General features: G+C 34.7%; 1 protein-coding gene across 9 annotated transcripts in view; it reads right to left on the bottom strand.

Annotated features, from left to right (window-relative positions):
* Positions 1 to 5413: 5413 nt before the first annotated feature.
* The window catches only part of Dscam3 (Down syndrome cell adhesion molecule 3), a 2377722-nt gene continuing 2366175 nt past the window's right edge, over positions 5414 to 16960 (bottom strand). For 3 of the 9 annotated variants that reach the window (XM_069831322.1, XM_069831323.1, XM_069831321.1), the window contains exons 37-38: positions 9437 to 9580; positions 5414 to 5799 (exon numbers count right to left, since the gene is read on the bottom strand). In XM_069831322.1, the coding sequence (XP_069687423.1) occupies positions 5748 to 5799; positions 9437 to 9580 (196 nt within the window). In that variant the 3' untranslated portion in view covers positions 5414 to 5747. Of the gene's footprint in view, positions 5800 to 6161; positions 6292 to 9436; positions 9581 to 16960 lie in introns of those variants that run through there. The other 6 variants (XR_011333174.1, XR_011333172.1, XR_011333173.1 and 3 more) reach the window with 5 other exon arrangements.

Consider the following 16960-nt stretch of genomic DNA (forward strand, 5'->3'; position numbering starts at 1 on the left):
CTCTGTATCTGTTATGAGCACAATATCATCTGCATATACTAAAGCCTGTACATATACTGGTCTTATTTTCCACATCCCATATACAGATTTATCCGTTCTGGCTTTACATGTCTTCATTATTTCATCCGTGAAGATGATAAATAGTAATGAGCTTAAATGTCCCCTTGCTTAATACCTCTCTTCATGTCAAATGTAACTGACATTTTCCCATCCATACACACTACTCCTTCTACCTTTTGAAATACCGACTGTATAGCTCTCATCAGCTTCTTAGGGGTTTCTTTCTTCCTCAAAGCTCTCCACATCTCTTCTCTAGGAGCTTCATCAAAAGCTGAATGTAAATCCAGGAAACCTAGATATGCCGCTTTTCCTCTGTTTGACCATTTATCTATTATAATTCTAATGAAGTGGATATGATCTTGTGTTTGTCTTTACTGTCTAAAACCTGCTTGTTTTTCTTCCATGTCTGGTTCGACATGCTCTTTAATCTTCTTTCTAACACTCTAAGAGTATAGAGAGCCGTCCTTTTCACTGTAGCATTCCCTCATGTTTACTGGTAATCACCAATAAAATCGAGCAAATCCGTTACACTTTTTTCTAGACTTCTTTCTGACTACATAAAATGTTTCAGTCTCTAATCTCCGGAAATTATGGCAATATCGAGGAATGGGATACAGTATTGTATTCTCCCTTGATCTACTTCGGATATGGTAGCATCAAAATGGGAATCCGGAACACAAGCCGAATTTCGAGAAAAAAATACCAACCTCTATTCCCCCAACATTCTCGCTGCCATAACTCCGCCGTATGTGTAGTGAGAACAAAGCTGATAAGTGCGGCGCATAGAGCTCCTCGAACTCTATCTGTAGTGCAAAGGACAACCCTCTGCCCCAAAGCATATGGACAGTGGAGGCAGGCAAATTAAAAAAAATGGTCAATTTCAGTTTCCAAAACAGACTTTTCTCTACACGAGGCAAACAAAAAGGATCAGAGACCCGTCCTTTTCACTGTAGCATCCCCTCATGTTTACTAGAAATCACCAGTAAAATCCAGCAAATCTGTTGCACTTTTTCCTTGACTTCTTTCTGACTACCTAAAATGTTTCAGTCTCTAATCTCCGGAAATTATGGCGATATCGAGGAATGGGATGCGGTGTTGCGTTGCCCCTTGACCTACTTCGGACACGAAAGATTCAAAATGGGAATCCCGAACATAAGCCGAATTTCGAGAAAAAAATATAAATTCCGCCAACATTCTCGCCGCTATAACTCCACCGTATGTGTAGTGAGAACAAAGGTGATAAGTGCGGCAAATAGAGCTCTTCTCTTAAAAACATGAGATTGATCAGTGTCTTTGCATTTTTCTTTTAATTTCCTTCCAGTCGTCTTTCCTTCTTTGTGATGACCTAGGATCTTCAGTTTAATTATCATTTTCTCGTGTTATTAAGAATAGTGTGACTGATGATGACCAACCCTCCCCGAATTTAGCAATACTAATGCTTTGTTATTATAATGAACAGATGCTGAGGCATCTCCATCAATACTTGCTTCGAAATATAAATAAAATTACTTATAATTATTCATCTTCTTTATTTAGCATCTTATTTCGTTATTATGTAATATTCCTTTTTCATAAATAGGAAGATATATTATATTTTCTTACAAAAAACACAGCAACATTTGCTAATTTCATAACAACAAAATAGTAACATTAAAACCGGTAATAAAAAATACGAATCTAGTGCATCCATGAATGAGTATACAAAGTCATGTCAGTGAGAGTTAGTGTTAAAATGTAAAGTGTATATATATATATATATATATATATATATATATATATATATATATACATATATATATATATATATATATATATATATATATATATGTATGAGAGAGGGGGGAGGGGAGGGAGAGAGAGAGAGAGAAGTAGGTGGTAGTGAACATAAAAGTTGCTTCAACACTTACATTCTGGACGTTCACACTGATTTTCTCTGTGTTGTCAAGTTGCTTTCCAGCTTCATTTTCAGGCAAGCATGCAGTATATTCTGGTAGAAATACATTTGTTAAAGGTGTGAGTGCTGACTCTTCGCTTATTACATTTAGAGATGAACTGTCTGACACCGTTGAGTGATAAGCATTGCAGTGCAGTTCTGTTCTGTTCTGAGAAGAAAAAAGAAAAGTGAGAAAACAAAAAAAGAGCAAATCAGGACACGAGAAAGCAAAAAAACAGAAAACGAAGAAAAGGGAAAACTAGAAAACGAATAAACGAGAAACAGAAAACGAAAAAATGAAAAGCAAGAAAGCCAAAAAAGACTAAAATGAGAACACCAGAAAATGAAAACGCGAAAATGAGTTTAGTGGTAGTTGTGTTTTAGTTGATGGTATGTCATAGTTTATAGTCCTGTCGCTCTAATTTCCAGCAGCCAATCGCGTTGCTGGTCAGGTACATTTAAACGTGTGCATCTTGTGATTCGCTGATTCACTCCTTAAGGCTCGATAAATACATAATATAATTGCGCGCCATTTTAGCTCCTTCGTTGGCGTTCGCAGAAAGCACACGAAGACGTTATTTGCCGCTCAATTATTTGCTGAATTACATTGCATTTGATTTATTATCATAGGAGCTACGACATGATAATGTTTAATGGTGTGGCAAATAGATTCCTCGTATGGTAGCTCGACAACGTAAGAACAAAAATGACGAACGATACTACCTACCTAGACTTTATAGAACCTTCACTTTCTAAGACGTAAGCAAAGAGGCGGAGTCACGCCGGAAATAACAGCGTCGGGACTATAGTTATGTTATAAGTAGTTATTGTTGTTGTGTTGTAATCGTTACAGTAGTAGTTGTGTTGTTGTAGCATTCTTTTTTTTTTGTTTTGTTGTAACTGTTGTTGCTGCCATACCTGTAGTTGCATTTTTTGTAGCTGTAGCTGTGTTTTTCTAGCTGTAACTGTTCGTTTTGCTGCTGTATGTGTAGTTGCTGTTACTGTAGATGCTGTTGTAGCTACTGTAGTTGTTGCTGCTTTAGCTGTTGTTGCTGTAGTAGACGTTACCATTGTAGTAGTAGTTGCTGCTGTAGTAGTCACTGCTGTTGCTATTGTAGTAGTATTAGTTGTTGCTGTGGCATTCGTTGTTGTTGTTGCTATTGTAGTATTATTTGCTGCTGTAGTAGTTGTTGCTTATTTATATATTTAAACATTATGCAGATAAAGATGACTACATTGCTGTACACAATCGAGTAATAAACTACCAGCTCAGTTATGTACCAGATCATCTATACTGACATAGAATCTGCTATGACCAAAATATCTAAATTATTACTTTTTCAAGTCTTGAAGTTTGACTAACAAATTGATATCTTTGGTAGCGGTAGTCATTCTCCTATAATTCCAACACTTTTGACTCAGTGTTAAGAATACCTAGGGCATTGAGTCTACCCTCATTCATATTTTCAAGCTGTTGTTTGACAATAAAGCCAATAACTCTGATAACAGGTCTTCCAATAACAGTGTCCTACCTATAACAGCTACTGTGTTTATGAAGCTACAGCAATCAAATTTTTTCCATGGTTACAGTTGTTGTTGACAAATAATCATAGAACGTTACGACATTCCATAACATGTAGAAACCGTAAAATTTATTATCAAAACGGGTCATCTGTTCACCACGCATTCTGTGCATTACATGAAGTGCGTAATCTTCCCTGCTATGACAGTCAATGGAGAAAGATACCAGGCTATGATAAGGAATTATTTTTGGCCTCAATTGAAAGGTATGAATCTCAGAAACGTCTAGTTTCAGCACGATGGCGCCATGTAACATACTGCTCACCAAACAGTCGACCTTTTGAGGAAGAAGTTCAGAGGTGATGTTAACTGGCTCCCGAGATATGATTTAACGCCACTGGATTACTTGTTATGGAGTTATGTTAAATCACGGTTAATGACCTAAGGAACAATATTACGCGCGTTATTCTTCAAATTGAGCCTGGTTTTTGTTTGTCTATCATTGAATATTGGAAGACCGTATAGGCACAACCCAACAAAACTGTGGTGGCCATTTAAATGACATTCTCTTCCATTCGTAATGACATTAAGTGTGCTTCAAAATAATAATAATTACCTAAATAAATAAATAAACCTCTTTCGTTTATACAATTTATTCAATTATGACACTCTTACTGGAAGACCCTTTATTTCAAAGTAAACATACCTTAAATCACCATAAACAAGAGAGTTAAGTTTCAAAAGTGCATTTAATCCTGGAATTTAAAATCGAGGGGTATCAGGCGATGATGAGGGGCTAGATTTCCCTTCTACAGATCATTCCACCAATACTTTGGCTCCATAATCATATCGACAACCTTCACCTTCTGTGAAAATATAGCTGTTATAACAGAGATAGAAAGGCTCTTAAAAAATGATGCACATGAAATTGGCCCTTAGTCTACTTAATCTATTGGTAAGCCTATCTCTCTTATGCTGTGCAAATTATTGATCAAGAAATAAATAATGTCTTTGCTCTGGGTTTTCTTTTCGCTGGTGCTAAAAGTGGTAACAGTAAACATTAATCCTGCTAAAAGTAGTAAAATTGGTCATTTCTGACATTTGAAACAGTATAAGTAGGCACTTCTGCAGCTTAAATTAGTAACAGTGTGCATTATTGACTCTAAAACAAGTAACAATGGGCATTTCTGCTCTAATATTAGTAACTTGAGCATTTCTGATGCAAGAAATATTAATAGTGGATGTACAGGAAAAGTTAACAGAGAGTACTTCTGACTATAAAAGCAGTATGGCATGCAACCTATGCATTTCACCAGATAAATGTAAAAACAGTGGCCAAAATTAGTTCTGTAGCATTTCTGTCCTTAGAAATAGTAAAATTGGGCATATTTACCCTTAAAAATAGCAAGTGCGAGCATCTCTGATTATAAGAGTACAAACAGTGTACATTTATGCCAGTAAAAGTAATAAGATTGGACATTTCTGCAGCTGAATATAGTAAAAGAGGGCATTTCTGGAACTATATCACTGGTAAAGTGGTCATTTCTGCAGCTTAAATGGAGCAAGAGTGGGCATTTCTGCCACTAAATTAGTTAAAGTGACTATTTCTGTCAATAAATGTTGTAATGGTGAGCATTTCTGTAGCTTAAAGCAGTAACACTGAGCACTTCTTCTGCTGAAAATTTTAACAGTGTGCATTTCCGACACTAAAAGTATTAACACTGGGCAACTGTGTAGCTTCAGAATGTAATAATGGGCATTTCTGCCGATAAAAATTAGTAACAGTGGGCATTTCTGCTACTAAAATTTGTGACATGGATAAGAAGGGAAGGAGAATTGAAGCAGGATAACATTAGTGGAATTTTAATCTACGTTCTTATGCTAGTTTAATAAATGTAATTAATTAATATATTTTATTTCTGTGGACCCTTCTGAAAAGAATTTCATTTACAATTAATTTAATTTTTATGTTCGGTGCTTATCTTGAACTAACATAGATAAGTTTTTAGAATACTCGGTTCGAATTTCACATAGAAATAAATTAAACGATTGCAGAGAGTTACAGTATGAATTCTGAATGTGTATTAACGTCACACATACCATGCAACTGTCATTCAGGCTGTGAAAATGGTGTCACACAATGAACTATTATGTGCAAATTATTGTAGTCTGGCAGTAGTGGACTGTCACTGCACCGGGATTCATTCGGTGTTCACACTTTTCATCTCACTTATCACACATGTATGGTGAACTGGAGGCGTTCTTGCTCCTTCTCCTGTTGGAACCTGAAACATGGACAATTTTTGTTATTCACAAATTTTTCCTTACGCAAAATCTATTTCTGTAAAGACAAACTGTCCTCTGGAACACTATATCTATGGGGAAAAATTATTCTTGCAGGGCACATAAACTGAAGGAAGGGGGGGGGGGGGGGGAAACACATACACAAGTACATACCCTCACAAAGAACACACGAATTTTTTCTTACCATATCTTACCGTAAATACTGTAATTTATTACATATAAATACTGAATATCAAGAGGATAAATAAACAAATAAATGAATCAACAAGTATATACAGAAATAAATATAAAATACAATAAATAAGTAAATACATAAATATATATAAATAAGTGTATTACTTACTTACACATGGCTTTTAGAGAACCTGGAGGTTCATTGCCGCCCTCACATAAGCCCGCCATCGGTCCCTATCCTGAGCAACATTAATCCAGACCATTTTTTTTTCATTGTTTAACATTTTTTTCAGAACACCCTGTATAAATAAGTAAGTAAATAAATAAGTAAATAAGCAAATAAATAATAACAGGAAATAAATATGAAGGACAGTTCAAGTATTGAAGTATAACATCTTTTACAAAAATTACAAGACTGAAATTGTAAGACCACAAAAATGGTTTATTAAGCCACCACTTGTTAATCAATACATTACTCAATGGCCACCTCAACAATGACGCTATTCAGAAGAGAAAGCAACTGTAAGGTATCACAGCCCGTCCCACAGTGTAATGAATGATGTAATCTTATGTTAAATATATTTGAAATTGAAATATAATTATTTCGGAATAATAAAGCAAATGTATATACATATATACTTTATATTCCTTATTGATATAATGTTAAAAGTTGTGTGATCAACATGTACAATAATTATTTATTTAACATAGATTGTATTATTTTAAAACATTATTTGAAAATGAATGTTAAAAAACAAAATACGATATCAAACTATATTCTTCACACCAAGAGGTATATTTTGCAACAACTGTTATTAGGTGAATTCAGATTTCTGTAAAATCAGGTTCTTCAGTGGAATTGATCGAATCGTTGGTTTATTTTATTTTTTATTATTCTAATTCCTAAATGATAAGACTTGACAGTTGAATCATTTTCCCTCTACTTTTCCAGCATAGACTAACAATAATTCTTTGGTTTGTTTTTGAGGTGATTATGTATTGAGTAGTCTAACCGTATGTTAGAGAGTTTTAGTATGCGTGACAAACTTAGTGAAGTGTGAACTCTGTAAACACAGAATTCTTTTGCTGTTTGCACAGTCTTTCTCTTGCTCCAAATTTTTCAAAATTACGTTCTCGATATTCACAAATGGATGGTAAATAATGGTCTTTCACAAACTCTAACACAATGACATTGTAAAATAATTCTATTGGCAGGTTGTCTTTCGTCTTAATATCATTATAGCATAAAAAGCTACTTATGTTTCATATTTATTTATTTTTCTTCCTCAAATAGGGAGCTGCCTTTGCACACAACGTATACAGAGAAGCAATAAAAAATATAAAAGGGAGAGAAAAGTATGTATAATACAGGTGAATTGGCCATCAAATTAATATAATCTCTTAGGATGTGTACAAATGATTCCATAGGATGTAAATGGAGTATTTCACTGCAAGAAGAGAAATACTCATCACCAAAGAGAGCAGATGGGGTACGTTATCAGTGGACACAAATTTACTATACCGAGAGCTTTGACTATGTCACAAGGTGAGGGAAGGGGTATTACCTACAAGGTACAGTCATTGTACGCACAGAGCTCTCTGATGTTATATGTGCTGTCTTAGATAGTTTTCAATAGTTGTGCATTTCCTGGCATATTTGAATTTACTGTCTTCTTCATATTCTTCTTTATGGGTCCTTCTACACTATTTCCTGTATTTACTTTTTTCCTATCGCAGTCCTTCTAATTAGTTCTACTTGTGTTTACCGTAAGTGCAAAGCATTTATTTGCCTTTACATTACAACATAGTTTACGATATGTGGAAAAAAAGAAGCCTCGGCATGTACAATTATTGCAGCGATTTGTTGAGGATTTCGAATCACAGCACTTTTCCACGGATGGTGAAAAACTTACATGCATGGTATGTAAAGTTGATCTACTGGGGAACAAGAGATACCATGTACAAAAACACTACAACTCTAAAAGTTGTTGAATTTGAAGAAAGTCGAAGCTATTCCCACAAGTTCAAATATGGAATGTGAGTTTTACCAAGACTTGGGCCACATGTTCGTTAGGGCAAATATTCCATTTAAAAAACTGAAACACCCATGTGTCAGATCATTTTTGCAAAAATATACAGGTAGAACACTATCCTGACAATCTACTCTGCGTACGGGTTATTTAGCAAATCGTTATGAAGATGTCTTACGTGAAATTAGAGAAACCTTAAAAGATGAAAAATTGTGGGTATCTATAGACGAAACGACAAATATTGCAAATGGATCCGTTGCTAATGTTATTGTTGGGGCACTTCAAACTGAAGGTGTGGGCAAAATGTTTCTATTGACATCTGAAGAGCTAGAGAAAGTAAATCATGTTACCATTGCAGCTCTGTTTGAAAAATTGATGCGATTATTGTGGTCTGACGAAATGAAAGCAGAAAAGCTCTGTTTGAAAAATGGATGCGATTATTGTGGTCTGACGAAATGAAAGCAGAAAAGCTCTGTTTGAAAAATCAATGCGATTATTATGGTCTGACGACTTGAAAGCAGAAAAGCTTAATGAAGTATATTGTCGTGCACTGTAACAAATGCAGTCATGAAGAAGAGCAAAGTAGTACAAAGTAAAATACTATGTTTTCTATGTTGTTGTATTTATATGCAATATATTGTTCTTATGTAGCTACATTAATATCATGTAACACAGAACTATGTATGTTGTAATTAAATGTTAAATATAAACAATAGGTTATTTAATATTATGAAGCGAAATTCCTGAATAGTAAAGATAATTTGCTGCAGGAACTGTACTCCAGTCATCGTTATTGTAGCGACATGATGACATTCACCCCCTACCTTCCTTGCTCCCTAATACATTATGATATAGTGCATGTAGCAGTTAACTCAACGGTTTACGTACATCAAATGCTCTCTCTGCTCATCACTGACTTGTCAATACTGAAGTCTTTGCAGAAGCTGACAAACTGCTTGGTTGTCATGCCTCTTGCATCGACCATCAATCCAATAACTTGAATTGAATTGTGTTGGTATTCCCGGGTGTTGGTCTTTGAATGCATGCATGTCAATCCTACAGGAACTGCCATTCTCTAATAAACCATGATCTTCTTCATACACCATGAAGTCGGAATCCCGTAGAGCCTGATCGATAGTTGCCCTAATCCTGATTCTGGTATTACAGAGAACCTCACCATGGGGACAGGAACCAAGGACATGGGGCAGAGTTTCAATCTCATCACAATAGTCCTGACAACGGTTATTATCTATGGTTCTACCAGGTATGGTATGTACAGCAGTAACATTGTCGATCATCTTTATGGCATCTCTCCATTTGCTAGTCTCTTTGATGGCATATGGTCTTCAAAAAGAGCATAATTAATCTAAAACTGAAAATCTTATGAGTAATGACAGTCATTAAAATATCATACCTTGCAAGTAGCTTGTCAAGATGTAGTGTGTTGTCCCTGTCACATTCCGCCTCACTCAGTTCACGGCTATCAGAGAACCCGGATGGCGGCTGCAGCCGATAACTTGAAAAACTTGCTTCGTCTTCAGCAGAGCTAGATTCAGAACTGCAGACATAAAATATATCATAATAGCTTCCTAGTTAATATCTGTATGATTCAAGAAATGATTATACTCCCATGCTTTCTTTCCTTATTTAGAATATGAGGTAAGATATTAATTTTAATTGCATCATTGATCAAATGGTAAAAGAATGTTACCAATGGGAAAATGCGGTAAGTTCTTATAAATCACAGAAATCTTGAACTTATAGAGCACTATTTAATGCGAAGAATCAAATAATAATATTAATAGATAATCTTTACAATGTAGGACCAAGTCACACTGCTGCGTTTTATAAATTCAATTAAGGAAAGATGAAGAGTAGTATTTCAATAACAAGTGAAATATAGATCATATTTTTATTGCGTTATAATATTTAAATTTCCTTAACTTTCTCTTTAATGTCTCAGCAGGCAAAATCATTTATCTTACTATAAAGCATACATATTTGAGCGTATATTCAGTATAGACAGTGTAGTTAAGTTTTGTTTTCTATCAGTAATAACATGTTTCGTGAATACTTTTCAAGCTAACAAGCAAACATTCACAGGGGTGAGGGGGGGGATAGTTAAAATAAGTTTTTTTTTTCTTTTTCCATCATATTAAGAATGTAAAGAAAAAGTGCTTATACAAATTTTGGCCACTTGAGCGCAATTACGAGGGTCATAAAAACACAAGTTTCCCTGGGACCGATTAAAGGAAGAAAACACAATTTCACGGAAAGATTTATTGGAACAGATACAGCAGTCGTTGAGCTACCTTTCCACATATTCCCCATCGGAACTGAGACATTTGAAGGGTACACGGGAATAACGATCAAGGTCCATTTTAGAAATTTTCGAGAAAAACGAATTTTAATGTTTAAGCACTTAATACTTTGTTATGTGTGTATTTAATAGAAATTGACGTAGTGGAATGTCAAGAACGATTATTTCTTATTACTAGCTAGACCACATGATAGTGCTTCTTTTCCACTAAAAGATAGCATTATTAACTCAATTTCGATTTTTGATGGACCTTGATCGTTTTTCCCGTGTACCCTTCATTTGTCATATCGTGAGATCAATTTTTGTATCCCTGTATCATAGAAGTCTGCCACCTGGAATCGGAACCAGTGTGTGACAAATGTCTGCACCTCTCTGTCGATCCTACAGTATGACAAATGCCTCAATTCCAGTGGAAAAATGTTATGGTTGAACATTTGTTGTATCTGTTCTAAAAAATTCTTCCAATGAAATTGTGTTTTCTTTCTGTAAATGGTGCCAGGGAAACTTATTTTTTACGGCCCTCATAATTGTGCTCAAGTGTCCAAAATTTGTACAAACGATTGTTTTGACATTATTAACATGGTGGAAGAAAAAAATATAACTTTTTATCTGTCCCCATGAGAATGTTTGTAAGTCACAAATGTTGTTTTCCTTGTATGTTTCAAGATCAAAAATGATACTTTGATGCAAGTGATTTAAATTTAATTTTAAAGTATCTTCTTATCAAACATGTTTTAAAATTCAGTAGATTAGTAATACAGCAACTAAGAAACAATCAAGTGTAAAATAATAATAAGAAGAAAAACAGATTAAAAATCCGATAGTTCATTTGATATCCATAAAAGTGCAGTATTAAGAAAAATGTGGTAACGTAAATTTAACATATGCAGAATACAAAGTGCATAGAAACGAATGTATATGTGTGTAATCTCTAATAAGAAAATACCATTGATAAAAGTAATGACTCGTATCCTAAGGGGAATATGCAAAACAAGATCTTGAAATACCGATAACATAAAAGAGAGTCAGTTTTAAACTTAATATAATAATATAGAAAATAGTGCAGATAGTTTATTTTACGAGGAATGCTTGTATTAAGGGCCAAGAGGCGGCAAAATTGTGCGCTGTGCAAGTGACCTTGACCATGACATGTCCTGTACAAAGTCTCGGGTTCCAACATATTTTGATTCAGTTGAGTTCGGAGTTCGCTGTGGTGTACACATATTATTTTGTGAAAAGATGACATACTATTGAAGAACGAATTTATTTAGTGGAGTGTTACGTAAATAAAAACAATTATCGCAAATGCATTTGTAGATTTGTGCGCAAATTTTCCAATTCAACAATTCCTTCATAGTCTTGCATTTCGAAGTAAATGAAAAAGTGGCGTACAACAGGTTCAGTTTGTGACAAGCCTTGGGAGTGTAAACGACATGTTTTAACTGCAGAAAAACTTGAGGATATTAAAGTGCGATTAGAATTAAGTTCAAAGAAACATCTTCATTGCTTAGCTCAAAAAACAAACATATCCTGCAGGTTGGCTCACAAAGCAACAAGCTAATTAAATTCCGACCATATAAAATAAGGTTTGTGCAAGAAATCAAGCAAACAGATTTTGCCCCTAGAATACGGTTCTGCAATTGATGTCTTGAAAATGTTAACAATGGACATTTTGATCCACAGCTAATGTTTATGACTGAGGAGGCATGGTTTTATCTCAATGGTCATGTCAATTCTCGATATGTGCGATATTGGAGTGATGGAAATCCGTATATTGTACAGCAAGTCCCATTGCACAGTGATAAAGTAGGGGTTTGATGTGCAGTTAGTGCGAGATGAATAATCGGGCCAATATTTTATAAGACAACTGTGAACACAGGTGTGTACGTGAATACAATACTGCCTCCATTTTTCAGCAAGCTTACAGACGAAGAATACAATATGGTTAATTTTCAACAGGACAATGCTACCCCAGATACTGTCGAACGTTCAAAGGATACCATAAAGGAAGTTTTTGAAGACTGAATAATAAGCAGAGATTTGTGCCCTCCTAGAAGCCTGATCTCAGTTACTGTGATTTTAATCTTTGGGGAAACTTTGAGTGTAAAGTGTATAAAAATCCATATTTTAGAACTAAAGAACGCAATACGATAGGAAGTGGCAAACATTACTCAAGCTGAACTGCATGATGTGTCACATAACTTGTTTAAGAGATGTAGGGTTTACAACTAGATTCATTACTTTTTGCAGACGATTTAGCTCAGAAGATGAATTACAACGTTAAATTTTTAATTTTAACAAAATTGGAATTAAATATGATATGAAAATCAATAAAGAAAAAACTAAAATTATGGCCTTTTGCGGAAAATACACTGTGCCTAGCAAAATATGTTTAGATTCAAAAATATTAGAAAGAGTAAATTATTTTACATATCTCGGATACACATTATCTTTTTTCGATGAAGTAGATATTTTACAGAAAATTTCTAAATACACCAAAACAATGGGAATAATTAACAGTACAAAGGCATACTAGAATTCGCCTATACAAGACCTTGGCGAGACCTGTACTTTGTTACGGCAGTGAGGCATGGGCATTGAGGAAGAAAGATGAAAGCAGAATAACGGCTAATGAAATGAACTTTATGAGATATATAGCGGGATATACGAAATGGGATCACAAACGCAATGAAGATGTACTGGAAGAATTACAACTAGAACCTGTAATTAATCACGTAAAACATTATCAGAACAACTGGATAAATCATCTGCATCACATGCATAGAGATAGAATCCCAAAAGTCATGCTCCACTATTGTTCAAACGGGAAGAGATCTCTCGGTCGTCCAAAGAAGCGGTGGATTGAAAATTCAACTGTGAGATCATAACAGGCCATATGGTCTAATACTTGAAGAAGAAGAAGAAGAAGAAGAAGAAGAAGAAGAAGAAGAAGAAGAAGAGATGTAGGGCATGTCTCACTGCAGGACGTAATTTTTAGCAGTATATGAAGTAATTGGTAAGTACGCAATCTTTCGTATTTGAAATTTAGCGGCAGCAACAGCACACAGCTTGTGGCCAGTGACACTATCATCACACAGTGAATGTGCGCCGCACGCCGCTAAGCTCAGCATTCCTCGTAAAATGAATTATCTGTACTATTAAAAATTAATAAACAAAATAACAGTTCGTAAGAGTAACAGTCGAAAACAGATAAAAACCTGAGAAACAATTATACATCTATAGTTCCTTGTAAATGAAGCATAGTTCTGTTCGAGCATATTAAAATTGATTAAAAATGAAGCAGATATCATATACATACAAGCATGTCAAAAATTGGTTCTAAAGGGAACAGAGAGAAGGACATTCAGAGTTTACCTGTTTTTCTGTGATCCTGTGCTGTGCACATGCTTTGTTTCGCTCTCCTTTGCTGAATATAATTTAACATTCAACTTACCAGATTTAAATCACAAAAGAAATGGTTGATTGATTAAATTATTTATGTCAAAATACAAAGTTCTACTGAACTACACTCGAAGATTTTGTGATCACAGCATATTAATAACGCTTTGTTTTAATATAGAGCCTTCAAAATAGATGTGCAGCCATGCGTGGCAGCTGGAAGCACAAGTTTGCCGGCAGTCAGACATTCATAGTCGCTAACGTCAAGTATGTACATACATACAGACATACATATTTATTCATACATCATGCTTACTGGCTATGTTTCGCCACCACATTGCTGTATACGGGCTACCCATAACCTTCTAATTACAATATTTACTCTATGTTTTTATTCTACTTATACTATTATAATCCTAACCTACTTTTACCAAACTCGTAACCCCATAACAGCACCTTCCCCATTCCCTTTCAGATCACCCACATCACTTCCAACAAAAGTCCGTATATAATAAAAGTTTCAAGTTCAATCTATAAGATTTATCTATTTTGCAAATGTTTATTTGCTATAACATTGTATATGAAATATTAACGTTTTCGCCTTTTCGGCATCATCAGATATTGTTAAGAATCACGAAATCTAAACCTTGAACAAATTAAAATGTACATAGTATTATGCATGACAAAATGGATTTTCATGAGTTTTATGGAATTATGTCTTATTAATGAAAAAAGGTTTAGTTTAAAAAAGATTTCTAGAAAATGTCAATTTGGAAAATGTCGATATGATTTCTGGTACATATAACTCATGTTACAAAACAAATATAAAATAATTAAAATTGACAAAAATGTTACATATTATATCCTGCATGAAGTCATTAACAGAATTACGAATATCAGCAAATTAATAAAATGTTGGTGAAAAATTTAATTTGCTGATATTCGTAATTCTGTTAATGACTTAATGCAGGATATCATATGTAACATTTTTGTCAATTTTAATTATTTTATATGTGTTTTGTAACATGAGTTATATGTACCAGAAATCATATCGACATTTTCCAAATTTACATTTTCTGGAAATGTTTTTTAAATTAAACTTTTTTCATTAATAAGACATAACTATATAAAACTCATGAAAGTCCATTTTGTCATGCATAATACTATGTACATTTTAATTTGTTCAAGGTTTAGATTTCGTGTTTCTTAACAATATCTGATGATGCCGAAAAGGCGAAAACGTTAATATTTCATATACAATGTTATAGCAAATAAACATTTGCAAAATAGATAAATCTTATAAATTGAACTTGAAACTTTTATTATATTGAACTAGATTTATCTGAAAACAAAATGAATTGTAAAAAAAAAAAGTCCGTACGTCATTCTTGTCCTACTAAACTTTACCTTTGCTCATGCACTGTTCATATTCTCTTCACTTTCACTTACACTCTTTCTCTACATTACTTTTGTCCTTTACCCAATGGTGAGTTGCTGAGCTTGATACGGCATGAGTTTTGCTACAGATTCAATGTTAATTGCAATGATTCTGTTCCCGTGCGTGACACAATCTTATGTTGGGTTAAAAAATCTTAAAAAAAAAAAAGGCGCAATACTGAAGAATAAATCGCCTGCCCCCCAACACAGAGTGCGTACTCCAGAAAATTTTCAGTCAGACAAGTGATACTGCGCAGCCCAGGCCACTCTGCTCGAAGACATTCAGCTGCTCTTGGAATCAGCAATCATACAGTAAGATGGATTTTGCATGGCGATTTACATTTACACCCAAACAAGATGGGTGGTTTCAGCAAGATGGGGCCAAGGCGCATATCTTCAGAGCGTGAATGGCAATTCTTTGCCTCCTGTTTTCCAATCGTCTCATTTCGAGATTTGGTGATGTTCCATGGCTCCCTCAGTCCCCTGACTTGTCCACGTGATTTTTTTCTATGTGGGTACCTAAAGGCACGTGTTTACGAGGAAGCCTCGAATATTAGATGAATTAAAGGACACAGTACGTCAACACATCACTCAAATCAACAGAGATCTCCTGGAAAGAATAGAGGTGAATTTTCGTCAGCGCTTTAAACAATGCGTCAACACGGACAGACATCACATGCCAGATGTAATTTTCCGCTCATAATTGAAATGGTATGTTCTCACAAACGTTATTCTACCAATAAAATGCGTTGAAAACAAAAACTGTTTTATGATTATTTTAAAAACACTTGGTTCCTATGCCCCACCCTGTATTATGATTCTTTATTTCACTACTTCACTATTTTGTTCTCACTTTATTCACCCTTCCTCATCCACTATTTATTCTTCCTCACTATTGCCGTTTGTGTCCTTGTCTTCTGCGTCATTGTCTTTTGCCTTTCTCTTTATGCTTTCCTTTTTTAAACACCAGTTTCTTAAACTAGCTATAGCACTTCGATCCCTGATTTCCTCTTATCGACAAACCACTACTTGATGGCTCGCTCACATCTTCACCCCCCCCCCTCGTCAAGTGCATAGATTGCTTATGTAAATTACAATTACAATAACTACCTACCCTTATCATTGAAAATGTTGCGAAAATGATGTCTTTGTATTGTCATACATCTCTCACATCTTTTAAGAAAATTTGCATTCACATCCATTAGTTCTTCTGAAATTTCTGCGGGTTCCGATATACTTCATTTTAGGGTTATTCCGATATACTTTATTTTATTTATCCTTTTAAGTTCCCCATAAATATAAATTGCATACGGTAAGATCTGGGGACTGCACTCACCATATTCCCTTCTCATGACCCTATCACAGTCTAGTATATACAGTCGCGAAGCTTGGGGTGATTTTTTGCATTTCTCGCGATAGTTGCTAGCCGCTTGGAGCGCTGTGTGTACTAGGAACAATAGACTGTGTACTGCCATCGTGATCTAATACTGGCCGTAAGGCAGACCATGTGACTCGCTTAACCCGATCACGAAGGGTGGCATTTCAACCATATAAATTAATTGGAATGCATAAAAAGTAACATATATGTCTCTAAAATGTAGTGTAATTGCATTAATAAAATTTAAAACAATGATTAGGAGACACTTCAGACATAATTCCTTGCGAGTTAAGGTGTAATATTATTTTTGGTGTGAAAATTACGTTGTTCGTATGTGTAATAGACCTACCTGTCTTTATTTCGATTAAATATTGCGAAATTCTTGTACATTCATTTATGCACGA

This window comes from Periplaneta americana, chromosome 7, assembly GCF_040183065.1.
Source record: "Periplaneta americana isolate PAMFEO1 chromosome 7, P.americana_PAMFEO1_priV1, whole genome shotgun sequence".
NCBI classification, from domain to species: Eukaryota; Metazoa; Arthropoda; class Insecta; order Blattodea; family Blattidae; genus Periplaneta; species Periplaneta americana.